The 16,230-nt window shown below is 33.5% G+C and overlaps 2 protein-coding genes across 2 annotated transcripts in view; both read left to right on the top strand.

Moving 5' to 3' along the window:
• The first annotated feature begins 1,234 nt into the window (after positions 1 to 1,234).
• LOC132703274 (uncharacterized) lies at positions 1,235 to 11,054 on the top strand. The gene is made up of 6 exons (XM_060672426.1): positions 1,235 to 1,539; positions 2,526 to 2,821; positions 6,598 to 7,073; positions 8,155 to 8,359; positions 9,444 to 10,141; positions 10,419 to 11,054. The coding sequence occupies exons 1-6, from the start codon at positions 1,304 to 1,306 to the stop codon at positions 10,878 to 10,880; spliced, it is 2,373 nt and encodes a 790-aa protein (XP_060528409.1). The 5' UTR covers positions 1,235 to 1,303; the 3' UTR covers positions 10,881 to 11,054.
• A 2,930-nt stretch (positions 11,055 to 13,984) lies between these two features.
• Positions 13,985 to 16,230, top strand: part of LOC132703454 (CAD protein) — a 30,138-nt gene continuing 27,892 nt past the window's right edge. Inside the window, exon 1 of the mRNA XM_060672718.1 lies at positions 13,985 to 14,212. Within this exon, the coding sequence (XP_060528701.1) occupies positions 14,107 to 14,212 (106 nt within the window). The 5' untranslated portion in view covers positions 13,985 to 14,106. The remainder of the gene's footprint in view (positions 14,213 to 16,230) is intronic.

Genomic DNA, 16,230 nt, shown 5'->3' with positions numbered 1-16,230 from the left:
AGAAGCGAGATGGACTCGAGGTATCCAACCAATCTCTCCTTTAACAGGGACTCTATTACCTTATGGAAGGTCACCATAATGGATATAGGATGATAATTCTCCCGTTGCTCTGGATTTTATTTCATAAAAAGGGGCGATATTTTTAAAACTACAATTTAACACAATCTGGGTAAACACTATCTGTGAACCAGCGGCTTATAAGTTCTGTGATAGGAGCTGCCAATATATTGACAGTTTCCTTCAGCATAATACTGATTATGGTAAAAAAATCCGTTGGGGCTGAATCTTTAAGATTTTTGAGAGCACTGGAAGTGTAACTGGAGATAAAAAGAACCTGCAATTTTTTAATGGTATTTTAGGCCGGTAATCAGTTTGATGTTGATGAATCTCGTAATGACTTCACCATGTTCAGTGACTAAGCTAAAAAACTCATTAAAATCATTTGGTTTTCACTTGTCGTTTATTGGATTCGTTTTTCGATGATTATTTTTAGCGTTAAAAAATTTCCAGCAATTTTTGGATTTATTTTTGGAGTTTCTTACAAATTGTTCGTAAGAACTCCTTTTTGCAGTAGAAGTTATTATAGATAGATATTATTAAGTTATTAAGTTAAGTTAAGTTCTTGATATCAGTCTTCATTAAGGGACCTTCAAAGTTTTTAAAAAAGATATAAGGGTCCATACTACGTATACTCCATACTACTATACGCAACTATAACTATAATTTTAAGTGATTTTAATTTGACAATACTAAATTCAGAATGGAATTCCTCATTCTAATCATCCATATTATATTCCTCTGAGACATCATTTTTATAAAAATAAAAATATAAATAATTAGTCCCAGAACTCAATATTCTCCTACAATAACAATAATCATTCAGTGAAGAAGAATTTATTTTGTATTCCCACAAATTTATTAATACTCGGTATTTACCGATTACCAGCAATGCTTACGGTTATATTAAACCTAAAAAAACTAAAAATAATAGATTGCTGTAGCTCGTGTCATAAAATTCATTGTGAATTACACGTAGACTTTATCCTTTAAATTTAATATCAATTGTGATTTTGTCTGATCGGATTTGTTAAAATCACTATCTAAATCCCCTCAAATTTTTACAAGATAACCTTAGAAAAAAATTTATCGATAAGCGATATCAGTGCAAATTTATCTAGGGGAAATGTAAGTAAATACGATCAGTCTAACAAATCACTAATCCATTGTGGTCTACCGCAAACATGCAAGCTTCCGTTTGATAATCTGATGGGGAGCGAGTTTTTAAAAACCGTTTCAAAATCTGATGGGGAACCAGTGTTCTAAAACACCAAGACGACCCAAACAGACGTCTACAAGATCAAACGGGTTCGCAATGACTCCTCGGATAAGTGACGGTGATCGCGATGTCATGGTCAAATCCATCCGAAAAGATGACCAGAACATTATAGACACTATTACGAAAGAACTGCACCAAACCCCGCAGATTTTTGTGATTAATAATATGATTCTATCGACTCAGTTTTTTGGTGATCACAAAGAGTAAGTAGTAAACTTCGGCACAGGCCACCGACAGATTGTATCTTTATTTTGTTTACTTTGAGTTATTTACACACCGAAAATGGTGGCATATTGATGCAAACCTATGGAATGCTTCTTATGTAAATAAATAAAGTCAGTAAAATATTGGGGGAGGATTTTTTTAACAAAGAGTCGTGATGATGTTTATAAACGAATACATGAAACATTAATTAAAAGCCGCGAAGTTTCAAAAAGAGTCCAAATTACTGAAATATTGAAATAAGTTACGTTAAAGGATACAAAAATCATTTACACTTGTTAAAGGCCTATATACCTTACTTTTGAAGTTTAAAAGTCTTGGAATTACAAAACTATCCATTGAATTCTAAAGTTAGGTGTTATCTACAACTGGAGAAAAATCTGGTATTAATCCTTGCAAATTAAGCGGGATTAAGTTGTTTTGAGTTAATACTCCCAACAACGCAAATAAATGATAGAAAGGTTTTGTACAGCTATTCAAGACAATGAAATTAAATTGGGGATTTTCTCTAAGTAGTATGGATTTATAGTAGACGTTAGAAGAAATAATTTTAATAAAACCAGAAACTAACCATTAAACCATATTCCGCGTTTGTAAAAAGTACCGTCTAAATAAATCCAAGGCTGCCAAACCTGGAACGATAAAATTCAATAAATGGGGATTTTTGATCATGCAGAATTTAAAAATGCAACAGCAATGTTGTCAGATTTACCACTTTACTCTCTTGTTGACAATTTTTTTTTAAATACTGACATATTCATTTTATTAATAACTAACTGCAATTAAAGAATTAACATTTATAATCAGGGGTGTATATGTATTGTATTGTATTGTATATGTATATGCATATGTATTGTGCGCAAACAAATAAAAGCATTTTATTGTTTTTTGAAGCAGAAAATAAGGCACTCAATTTGTTAAAAGTTAGTAAGCGTTCTATCTAAAAGCTCATCGAATGTTGTTACAGGATTATAAAGCAGCTACAGCACGCGTCATCAAGTCCAAGGGAGAAAGAGCTCAACAAGACCCTTCTTAAAGACGAAATCATGGAATGTACAAATCCGGATGTTATTTTCGAAAAAGTACACGAAAATGTTATATTCAGATCATACGAAGAAGACAGTCAGCCAGAATCGCTAGTTGCCAGGAGAACATATGTAATAAATGACCTGATAGAAGTGGTGAACTCGAATGAAATTCCTCAATATACGTCAATCGATAAGCCTAGTTATCAAGTGAAAATTGAAGAATCAAATCGCAAAGGTAAGTCTGTCTTCATTATTGCCGGTTCATCGCAGAATTTTTGGTTGATTTTTGAATTGCAAGAAATTTTAACAAACCCCTTAGTACATTTTTAAAGGATACAGAATACGTTATATATGTCATTTACATTTAATAAGAGCTTAAAAATGCGATTTAAAAAATATCAAATCAAAAAAATTGGTAACAGAATATTTCCTGCTCCTTTCTGGAGATTAGTCATTTAAATAAAAAAATCATATAAGATAAGGTATTAAATATTTAATAATAAACCGAACAGTTTTTTTTTAATAGGAAATATATGTTTTCCGATTTTGTTGGGATTCTGCGACATCATTTGTACTGATAAATTGCGAATTTTGTTGCAAACTAAATTAAATTGTCCAGTGTCGTCCCGAGAGGTATTCCAACGACTAGCATTATACGCCACTAACTTTCTTGCAATTTTTGTTATTTACTGTGGATAAACCACTAAAAGTGAAACTTTTTTGATTCTTGACTTATTTCGTATCTGACAAACATTTATTTTTTGTTCATGGTTTGGTGTCAGCAAACTTCAAGTTCAACAAAATTAACACTGACGAAAATGTTGATAATGACCACCATGAACTTAATTGTAGGCAAGTAATCTATGGATGCAAGGAACTTCCCACGAGCCGTCTTATTCTTAATATATACCCTGCATACTATTTACAAATCTTCCGAATTTCTCCTGCGTCGGTTGATGGGGATGATTGGCGAAACGTCAGAAAGTTCGATTTATGAGCAACCGACACAGGAAGAATCTAGAAGATTTTTAAACAATTTTACAGTGACCTGTGGAAGTTTCTTTGAAAAAAAATTGTTTCTTGAAAATATTGGAAAGTAAGCATTTTCGGACCTACATTTATAGAACTTTTTTCTTTTTTTTTCTGCTACTAATTTTCTTTCTAACAAATTTTAATGAATACAAATATTATATATATATATATATATATATATATATATATATATATATATATATATATATATATATATATATATGACACTATATTCCGGGATATCATCCGTTCGCTCGTTGAACTCCGACTGGAATCCTGCATCCGACTGGAATCCTGCAGACGTTTCGCCAAAATCTCACTTGGCACCTTCAATGCTCGCGCTCAGAAAACACTTCGAACACTGTTCGAGTCGGATGCAGGATTCCAGTCGGAGTTCAACGAGCGAACGGATGATATCCCGGAATATAGTGTCATCACATTTTTCCATCCGTGAATCAATACGTGAGAATATATATACATATATATATATATATATATATATATATATATATATATATATATATATATATATATATATATATATATATATATATATATATATATATATATATATATATATATATATATAAAAAAAGATAAATTATATTTGAGGGTGATTTAATTTCAGTATATAGGTACGACTTAAGTAAAATCTGTAGGGTTTTATGACTAAGTATTTAATTTTAGCATTTTTTTAGTTTAATTAATTTGATAATATATGTTTTTTCTTCGATGGAGTACGGTAAGGCGATTTAAAATTGTACTTATACTACTAAATAATTTGTATGTAACTTTGAAACGTAATAAGGCATTATGATGAATTTGTGACCGTTAATTGATTGATTCTTCACTAGTTCAGACTATATACTTTAAAAAACGATTTGTTTGCTTGGTTCCTAAATAATACGTTAGCTATAGTAAATTGGTCACTTTTTAGGAGGGATTGCCCACCTATTTGTTAGTAGCATAGGTAGTAGGCTGAATATAATATAATCTTTTGTTTAAAATCTGTAGCCTTCGATTAACAGTTATTTTAAACATTATATCAATCTGGAAAAAGACTATTTAATCACAAATCATAACAAACTCATCTGTACTGAGTAAAAATGCTTTGGTATTTTGATCGAACAGATAAAATTAAGTTTTCCTGTTACCGTTGCCCCCCAAGCACGCATTTGCGGAATGAAATTCTCACCAAGTAAAACCACGATCTTTATCTTGAAAGTTCCAACGATTTGTCAAAATGATCGATTACAGTTATAGAAATGTGGACAAACAAAGGCAATGATGCAAAGTATTTCATAATTTTTCTCAATCCCGAAAATCATAATAACATGTTTTAAACAAGATATCTTAACTACGAAACTTTAGACAACCTGTCTAAATAACCATATCTCTAGCAGTTTGTATTGTTGTATTCCTCTGGTACTTAGTGGAACTAAAAATAACAGTAAGACAGAAAAAATGTTTGGTTCGTCGGATAATAATTTTTTGAGAGAATCCTGCCTTTTTTATCAATGTTTTTTTTTAGCATTTTAGTTGCACGTATAATATTTTTATTCACGTTTATATTTTGAATAAAAAGAACATATGAGAGCCTTTTCGGTAACCTTAAATGCGAGCATGTAAACGTATAAAAATAAAAAAAGAAACATGAAAAAAAACTTCACTTCTGAAGGATTAAGATGTATTTTAGAATTCAATTTTATTTCATGCTAATATACATAAGGATAGACAAAAAAATATAGAGTTAATAGGCGTTTTGAACTACTGAATAGAACAAAAAATGTTCGTGGATTGGAAATCTCAGAGAGTTTTGAGATAAGCGTTCTTCTATTAAGAGCACACAAGGTGAATCTATAACTTTCGCTGCTACTACGCTTTGTTAAATAACTATAGCCACAATTAATTATAATTGTAGCAACTCATCTAACAAATTCTCTCAAAGAAAAAAATATACAAATATAACGATCCACATTACGCAAGGCACAAACTCACGCACGAAGGCAACTAATATAAAATATGAAATAAATGTAGAGTTTATGTTTGTTTTTGCCCAAATTATTATACATATTTTAATTTGGACTTGATAATTCTTAGTTAATTATAACATTTTCAACTTCTGAGGTAATAATGTTAAACAAGTCAAAATCCAAAACTAACCTAGAATGCCTAATGCACTGAGCCGTTCTCGTGCATTACAGGTTAAAATCTGCTTTTATATTAATATCTGCTTTATTTTTATGTATAAAGAGTTGAAAGTATCTTGAAGTTTTTAAAAAATGAATTTCAATGTTTTCTGTAATCGGGAATGCATATTGATCTAACAACTTCTTGAAGCCTGAATAATTTAGCGGCATATTAGGAGATTCTACATATATATGAGTATGATGTGTATGAATTAAGTACATAATGAATTGTTACATAACACCCCGTAGCTTTCCTATTGTGAATATTGCTGAAGACATTTTGCTTGCTATGGCATTTATATGAGAATTCAACCAATGTTATTCTCAAATAGACTACGCCGTCGGTGAATAGATATCTACCAATACTTTTATCTAATTTTCAATATCTATATATTTAACTTAGCGATGTGTGAAAAAGTTGTAGGATTGAGGATGTAATAGTCATATTTGTATCCACGATTCAAAAGTAGGTCGCATAAAAAATAACAGATAAGAGAAAAGTCTCGCTGTCTTGTGATAACGTTACCTGAAATATATAGATTCGGATGACTCGATCAGTTAAAGGAAACATTATTATTATCTAAATAAGTTTTCGCGCTCTGTAATTTATTACATATTAGGAGATCGTCATAACTATTTAGTTATAGTTATTGGTTTTACTATTGTTGTGTTGTAACATTTTGGAGTGAATATATTTAATTCATTATTTATTATTTCTCTTAGTTTCTGAGCTATAACAGACTTTGTCTTCTTTCATGTGCAACCTAGGGAGTTGTCTGTACGATTTCAGGTTTCGTCAAGCTTCAGCAGGTGGAAGTGACAACGACACCCAAAATAGCTGAGTACGCCACGGAATACGAGCCGACCCCAGGTCCATCATCTAGACCGGATTCGGAGTACGATTACACTAGAATAACGGAGCTGAGAACTCCGAAACCGTTAGAAGTAGAGGAGGGTGCGGAAAGAAGGGACACTCTACCGGAAACGTGCTTTTCTACACGAAAAGTTAGAAAAATCCCGGACGAATACTTCGACGACGATAACATCGAATATCTCCAACAATTAGCATCCACCGATTTATTCAAAGAGATCACTTATATAAACTCTAGTGGGTTTATGAAATATTTTCAAAATGTCCTTTTTCCCGGAACTCTTGGAAAAACTTTAGGATATGACGAAGAATCTCTATCATACGCCCGGGCTATTCCTGGAAAAATATTTTGTGATGAATTGGATCTTGGGACCAATGTGATTACTTCATGCGAGGTAAGTGATGAGAAAATGAGAAAAGTTTGGCCTAGGCCAACTGCGCAATTATGAAAAGAAACTACGCAATTTTTGTATGCTAAAAGGCAAAAAACAACTACCCCCAATTTCGAATTTGAAAAGCTACTGGAATATTTCCTGATTGTTTTAGTTTTTTTATTACGACATTATCTTATTTTTATTGGCGATGTTTCAAAACAAGTTTAATCTAAAAATTTTTACAACAGTTGGTAACAAATTCTTGTGGAATGGTTTCAAATTCTTCAAGCAGGTCGGCGACGAATGCGTTTTGGAAGTTGGTCCCGGAGATGCTCAATTGGATTAAGATCAGGCCTGCAAGCTGGCCAAACCATTAGTTGAATACCCACTTCACCAATTCCTCTAAAAAAACGTTTTGTCGCGGAATTATGGAGAATATCTTCAATATATCGGTGCGCATTTATAGATATTAATTTTGAACAGCTGCAATTCTATGATTTCATAAAGCAATTAACGGGTCGTCAACTATACTTGCCTTCCGATTCTAGGCATGCTGAACTATTGTTTGAGATATACCAAAGGTGTAGGACACATAACGTTGACTGTAGCCATCCTCAACTAAGGTTACCATACGAGCTACATTTATGTATAAACAAAAGAATATACTGAAAGATCCTTCCCAGATATTTAATGTCAATGTCAGTATCAATTAAATTCAACCCCGGATACCGGTTTATCACGTCACAATTTATGGCTGCAAACAGTTTCTCCACTTCGCTTTGAAAAAATTTATCTCCGATCAAAAAACGTATCATGTTTCTAAATTAAAAAAAAGACATCAAAAATCAACTTTGAAATTGAAACCAGTTTTAAGCAGTTTAAGCAGTTTTTTTGCCGATAATTGTAGTGTCTGGATCTCAGGTGAAACTAATCTGATCCATTCCAAATAAAAGAAGTCACTCAATGAAGGCGAAAATTCCTACTAGATAGAAGCAGAATCTTCTTTGCAAGATTCCGCTTCCATTTCTATCAGTTCAGTTTCTTTTCTTTGCGCGTGGAAACATGTATAAAGGTCTGCATTTACATGAATTTTCGATCATAGGTTGTCCCGTCAGTGTCGATACAATGGCCGCAGGAACTGACGTTCGAATTTATTTATAGAGAAGATAGGCCAACGTTCATCGATACGCGGACGGGAATAAATTATAGATGGCCGACTACGGATATGGTAAAAGAAATTACTTCGATGAACTGTTGTCTAGTACCAAAGGGATACGTTAAAAAGAAGGGAGAGCACCAAGATTCAAGTAAGTGTCCAGCAATGGAATATATATTTTTGGAGTTGGTATTATTTAAATTTCATTCGTTAATGATTCGAACGGACCATTCAAATTTTGGATTTTGGAATAATAAATAGCCACTCAACCATTTCATTAAAACCGTTGGAGTACAGTGTTTTTTATCTTAACAATCTTGCCTAGGAACTAGACATTACGGCAAAAAGATTTAGATATTTTGGTCTAAAAATTTGATTCTCACCTTAGCAGTAAAATTATACTCTTGCTCGTTGAACACTTAAAAGTTATAGGTCAAAAACAAACATATTAAACGTGTCAAGATAGAGTCGTGAATAACGTGAATATCAATAAAGCAGCAAGCTTGCAAAATTATTGATAAAAATTGATATATTGAAATTGCATAAGCTGTAGAAAAGAGCATAGAAGTAATAGTATATTATGCAATAAATTTGATACACGCCACTAGTGACTGAAGTGTTGCACACTGTGCTTTTCCCATGACCACTAATGTTTGGGTATATTTTTGCAAAATAGCACGTATAGATTCCCTTAGTGACGTGTGACATGACTAACAAGCTAACTAAATAACATACATGAAAATGCCATAAGGTGTTGGCAATAATGGTTAACCAAGCTGACATTTTGAGCACGCTTGATCAGTGCATACTTAGGTATTTTAGAGTAGGGATTAGAAAAAATAATATCTATATGTAATGAAACTTTTACGTCATATTTCACTATCGTTTAATGCTAAAGTTAGGTAAATGTGTATCTGATAAAATTCGTATCTGATATTGAGGTTTTAACACACTGTGTGTTTTTTTGTTCAATAGAAATGTATAATTTTTATTGTGATGTAAGTGGTATAAGTAAAAAACCACCTTACAACATTCAACGCAAGCCAAAATGCTTCTGAAAAATTCAAATATTATAAAAAACTTAAATTTACGTTGACCCCAACCAGGTTTAATTATATAATAACACAGTAACATCTATAAAAAAAATAAACAAATTGTTTGAGTAGTTTTATCCTCAAAAAATTTGTTAGAAGCAAAATATTGACGCACGCCTTACACTTTTTTTGGTTTCGCAGGTTTGGAATGGGAAATACATTTTCCTAAAGCCGAGCGTTACTTGGAAGCGCGCATGTCTCACGCTCAAATGAAATGCTACCTAGTCCTGCTAACCCTACACAAAACTTTCATAGCGCCTGTCACCAGACAGCAAGGGTTATTGGTGGAACATATCAGAACGCACATGTTCTGGGAATGCGAAGCGAACTATAGAAACTGGCCCGAACACAGATTGGGAACTAAATTGTTGATAGTTATCAAAAATCTAGCCCAAAGGCTTTTTCAATGCACCCTCCCGAATTTCTTTATCAAGCAACAGAATCTATTCGATAATATCCCCAAGAAATATCTCCAGTTTGCCCAAAAGACATTCTTGAAGATTTTGGAGTCGCCGGCACCGCATTTCATCAAGGCATTACGCAACTTGAGATACACATCGGGCAAGTTCTATTCGCCTTTAGATTACAGAGAACTGTACACAGATCTGACCGCCGAAAACAGTATTACTTTAATAAACCAGAAGATTCCAACGGGTCCCAGACCGACCTACATCCGAACGAGGAAGTACGACGACCCGGAACTGCAATGGAAACATATTCAAGAACTGCAAAAGAAGAAGGAAATTTTGCGCAAGCGGCGCGAAGCGGAAGAAAAACAGGCTATGAAAGAAGCGGAAGCAATCCAAGCCGCTGCCTCTCAAGACTGGCTAAATTTAGAGGTCAGTAGTGTAAATAAATAATATACAACACAATGAGAATTACTTCCAAAAATATCCAAATGCTTTATATTCTGCACATCCTTTGCCAAGCTGCCTGTACTTGCATATTATTCAAATTCTTTATTGATTTAATGTCAATCAAATCAACAAATTGTACTTATTGGCATGACACCTAAATATCTTATCTAAGTAATGCATCTGGTTTCCGTTCGATCAAGTAGAATTGTGGGATTTTTATTACATATCGCGTTTATTTTTATCCACGACCTTTTTGCAGGTAAAAATAGACAAAACGTTCGACAACTCCAAAGTGAAAGCGATTTTGGTGTTGTTCTTGCGCAACTTTATCGAAATCGCCAAAGTAGCCAAGAAGGTATCGGTGGGCGAACAGGCAGAATTCTATCTGAAACAAGCGTCTTACCTTACGGTTTTGCTAGAAGAAACTGCTGGGGCGTTCATCGAAGAAGCTCGCGAATACAAAGCGATCATATTCGAAGAAGAGGAACGGATCAAGAGGAAGGCGATCCGAACCGCGTCTCAAAGCAGCGACCACGAGAAACCTTCTGTGCCGTTAAGAAACGAAATTACTCAGCAAATCGGCAAAAACTCGGTTCGTCTGCACAAGCTGCAGACGTCTTTCGCAAACGGACCTCCGCCAGTAAAAATGACGAATTTGAAACCGAAACAGAGTAGTTTTACTAACAGGAACGCTCCCAAAAAGAGTGTTGCGTTTGCTTGATTGCCAATAATGTCGTATTTTGTCTAAACAAAAAAACAAAAAGCATCCCCAAAACACATTTCATATTCAAACGAAAAATGTTAGTGGAAAACTTGTAAAAAAATGTTTTTTATTGTTCATAAGTAATAATATCTATATGAGCCGTAGATATAGCAAAATATTAAATATTGTGAAACGAGAATGGTTTTTTCTTTGTTTCTTCAGTTTATGAAGATTCTGCGTCACTTTACCGCGTCAGTTTTATTTCCCACAGATCCGAGCCACTTCGGACATTTCCGGGATTTTACCGCACGGGTTTAGGAGCAATCGAATGATTTCGGAGATATTTCCCAAGCATTAAATTCGACGTTTGTCAATTCTGACGGCTGTCTGTGAATGTATTCGTGTTGTTTGGCGAAAATGTACCCAAAGACTAACGGTCGTACAAAAAAGTATAGTATGCAACACGTTCGGTAAATTTTTTAACTCACTCGTTTATTAAAAACTCGCTCCGCTCGTGTCAAATAAACTCGTAGGTCACATGCCGCTTACCGCACTTGTCGCATAATATACTATTTTCTACTCCCGTCTGTAAAATGCCTAATGACATAGCGATCTAAGGTGCGGGAAGCGTCACTTTTCCACGTAAGTTTCGTTTCCCACGGATCCGAGCCACTTCGGACATTTCCGGGATTTTACCGCACGAGTTTTGGAGCAATAGGATGTTTTCGGAGATTTAACCGCATGGTTTGAATTTTGACGTTCGTCAATTGTGACGGTCATGTCTTCGTGTTGTTTTGCAAAAATATACCGAAAAACTAATACACAGAAATATGTTATGCATTATATCAGACAATTTAAATACTACGTGATATAAGCTACAATTAAAACCTAGTGGACTAGTCGGTAAGTAAAGTGAAATTTACCACGTCAGCTTCGTTTCCCATGGATTCGAGCAACTTTGGATATTTCCGAGATATTACCGCACAGGGTTAGGATCAATTGGATGTTTTCGAAGATATTATCGCACCGCTTGAATTTTGATTGTCAATTTTCACGCTCATGTCAGTGAATGCATTCGTCTTGTTTTACGAAAATTTACTCAAACACTGACGGTCGTAGAAAAAGTATAGTATGCAACACCTTTGGTAATAGCATATTACAAGTGGGGTAAACGCCATTTGAGTCACGAGTTTATTTGACACGAGCGAAGCGAGTGTTTAATAAACGAGTGACTTAAAAAGGTTTGAAGAACGTGTTGCATAGTATACTTTTTCTACGACCGCTAGTTTTTGGGTACACTTTCGCAAAACAACACGAATACATTCACTGATATGACCGTCAGAATTGACAAACGTCAAGTTCAAGGAGTGGGAAATGTCTTCGAAATCATCCGATCGCTCCCAAACCAGTGCGGTAAAATCTCGAAAATGTCCGAAATGGCTCGGAACCGTGGGTAATAAAACTGACGTGGTAAAGTGACGCTTCCCGCACGTTAGATCGGTAGGTAATTAGGTATTTTACAGACGGGATTAGAAAATAGTATATTATGCAACAACTGCGGTAAACGGCATTTGACTTACGAGTTTATTTGACACGAGCGGAGCAAGCGTTTAATAAACGAGTGAGTTAAAAGTTTACCGAACGTGTGACATACTATACTTTTTTTACGAGGGTTAGTTTTTGAGTACATTTTTGCAAAACAACAAGAATACATTCACTGACATGACATGACATGAAATTCAGAGCGATTGCTCTCCAAGCCGTCCGGTAATATATCGGAAATGTCCAAAGGAGCTCGGATCTGTAGGAAACGAATCTGAAGTGGTAAAATAACACTTTCCGTCCACAAGATCGGCGTATAATTAAATAAAAAAATTGATTTTTATTTTGACTATTTTTTTTAAGAAATAAAAATTTTTGGTACAGCTTACCATGAAAGCCACGGTGTAGTTCTCAAAATAAAATAAAATTAATTTTTTTTTCGAAGTATAAGAAGTAGATAGGCATAGGAAATGTTAAAAACATTGAATTCTCCATGTTTTCGCTTAATTCGACTTGAATTGGTAACGCTGCCGATTGCGCATTGTGGTTAAATATCAAAATAAATAGAAAAACCTGTTTAGTTCTCCAGATCTTCTAAATAGAACACTCATCATGAATCACCCTTTATATCCCGTATTGAAAATCTATAAGTAAAGTTTGTCACTTTACTACATCAGTTTCATTTCCCACGCCTTGAATTTTGACGTTTGTCAATTCTGACGGTTACCTCAGAGTATTCGCGTTGTTTTGCGAAAATGTACCCAAAACCTAAAGGTCGTAGAAAAAGTATAGTATGGTACACGTTCGGTAAACTTTTTAGGTCACTCATTTATTAAAAACACTCGCTCCGCTGGTGTCAAATAAACTCGTGAGTCAAATGGCGTTTACCGTACTTGTTGCATAATATACTAATTTTCAAATTAATTGATTGGGAGTAGCTACAAACACAGCCTTAGTAATAAATTCAATAACTTAGAGATTTAGGTAAAAAATCTAGAATTATAACTTCCCAATTCTCCTCAACACATTTCTTTTGACATTGGCCTGTGCCTTCGATATCAAACTTTTATAAACATTGCAATGTAAGTACATTTATAATAATATATATAATTGGAAAATTGAAATATCTTGTGCCGTGCTTACTGAAAATAAAAAAAAAAACGTCTTTCGCGTTTTTCACAAAACGAAATTTTTAAATTGTAGCGACAGGATTTTATTCTCAAATAATAAAATGGCGAATGCCCAAGACGAGTAGGGAATGAATTATTGGTAAATATTTTTACCACTACCACACTTCTATTTTTGTAAGCTGGGCTTCTTTCTAATTTCTAAAATTCAACTTCAAGAAGCGAAAATAATTTACGAACATTTTTGTTGATAAAAAATTCATAAGATATAACTTCTACAGTTCACAGGAATAAAACAAAAAATCAATTATCCATTGATACATAATTTGCATGAATTATTCGAAGAAGGATAAATCGTTATCCCTCGTAATTAAAATATTCTTTCCGAATATTTTAAATTAAATTTTCCGTATCCTACGTGTATGCAACAAAATTCCATTTTCAATTTGGAGGTTATAATTTCAACCAACAAATAAACTATTTAACTCGGTGTTTGGGTTGATGTACTGTTGTTATATTAATTGGGCCGCTACAAACGTTCGGTTCTCGCGTAGTTTCAACAACAAACGATTGACATGGCCGCAGAAAACCGGAAAGTATCCTGTTTTTTGGCTATAGAAGATGGAACAATCCTCGCTGGCGAATCATTCGGCACAATCAAGCAAACTGATGGAGAAATCGGTAATATTCATGCACATGTGTGTCGGCATGTTTGGGGAGGTTATGTTCGCCTTTATTAATCATTTCGCGCTCGCCAAATTCGAATTTGACTAATGATACTGCGTTGAAAACGTTGAAATTGATTTATAATTGGGTAGTTTGAACTATTGGGCGCCATGTACCGGTTTCACAAGCACTTTTAAACGTCCTGTTTTTATAAAAAATATTTGGTAAATAAAAGATGGTGAATTGAGCCCAACCAAGTACGGTCATTGTCCAACTTTGAACACATTGTAGCGTTTCTAATTTAATTAAATTCTTCATCTTATCCAATCCAAATAAAATTTTAAATAAATTTTATACTAGTATATATTATATATTGGTAATATATAATATATATTGGTTATATATACTATATATTGAATATAAGACACTATGCTGTACACGGTGACTTTATAATTTATGATTATTAATCTCCCAGTGTTGTTCTTCCGACGATTCGTCGATAATTAAATAAATTAAATTAATTAAATTAACGGCGAAATTAATGAATATTAAGTGCAAAACTTGATTTTTTTTAACTTTGATTTGTACAGAATTCATAGCTGAGATGTAGTCGTGAATTTTTCAGATGGTTACAGGAGGTTATGTATTCACAAATCGGTTATCAGAGTTAAAGCGTCATGAAATGGTCCAATATTTCAACTTCTATATGGAAACAGTAATTTTAATCTTAGTTTAGTCCGACAGTCTAAACCTTTTGTTGTTTTCCATGGTTTAATGGGTCTTTGTGTTGTTTGGGATGTGATTGTAGCATTTTTTTGTCTGTATTTGCTACGTTGTACTGTTGATCAATAAACGTATAAAATAAAATAATAATAAAAAAGCTCGCCAATTTTAACAATAGTTGGATCCAATATTGGAGAATTAATTGTGTGCTTTACTAGAATATTGGCAAATTTCTGTTCGTACAGCAAGAAATATGTTATGTCATATTTCTTAGAGATTATTAATTGTCTCAATGTTTCTATGTACCTATGAAAGAAACAGTCTTATATAATTTTCAGAATCGAAATTATCATTTCTGCCTAGGAATAATTAAGGGTTAATAAAAACTTGTAGTTTTCGTTAACTAACCAAAACTAGTAGTAGTTTTTTATTAATATTTAGTGTATAAGAAAATTAAAATCACTGTATCTACGAAACTCATATTTATTTTATTTAACAGTGGACAATTTCTTCAAAAACATTAGAAGAACAGTGAAAAAAAGGCAACAGCTTTCCTCACTTTGTATAATTATAAAGTACTGACTTTTGCAAAGGACAGTTTTCAAGTTTCTACCTACTTAGGTAGAAATTTGTCGCTTAAATCGTCTTGGCAAATATTATTCTGCCATTTATACCTACAAGCCGACTAAGAATACCGGTTTCGCTGTGCCCCTTCCAAGTGATGTCCCGTTAAAAGGGGGTTCTTCACCAATCTCGAACACCGTCTAATCTCGGTAGTCATTAAACTTTAAATCACGCGTTTAAATTTCGCCGCGTTAAACTAATCTAAAAGATTTCCATCATATGGTCGCAAGTTCTGTAACGTGAAGGAATATTTTTTTATCGGCCCACTCAATCGGTTAACACTGTTTTAATGGCCCCGGAGGAGCAAAGTGCTGTTTCTTATTTAATTTTGGAAGACGGTACGGTTTTCGCAGGAAAATCTTTCGGGAAAATTAAAGAAACGGATGGAGAGGTTGGTGAGTATCTACCCCACACATAAAAAAGGTGCGCTTATCCGAATTTAGTGCAAACATGTACATGTTTCTTCAAAGAGTGCACTAATTTGTATGAGACCACAAACACATTTTGAATATGCCCTTTAGAAGGTAAAAAAATAAGTTTTGGAAAATCGTATTTTTTTCCTCTTATTTGGAAATATGTTTGGAAATTTTTAAATTGAAAAAAACAACGATTAAAATCATGTTATTTATTGTTTTTGAAGTAATCAATCATTTGAAATAAAATAAATCAAAGCATTCAACTAATAT

This window comes from Cylas formicarius, unplaced genomic scaffold (genome assembly GCF_029955315.1).
Source record: "Cylas formicarius isolate icCylForm1 unplaced genomic scaffold, icCylForm1.1 PGA_scaffold_6__28_contigs__length_40554024, whole genome shotgun sequence".
In the NCBI taxonomy this organism is placed as follows: Eukaryota; Metazoa; Arthropoda; class Insecta; order Coleoptera; family Brentidae; genus Cylas; species Cylas formicarius.
The sequence above is the reverse complement of the archived record's forward strand: the minus strand, read 5'-3'. Positions and strand labels throughout refer to the sequence as shown.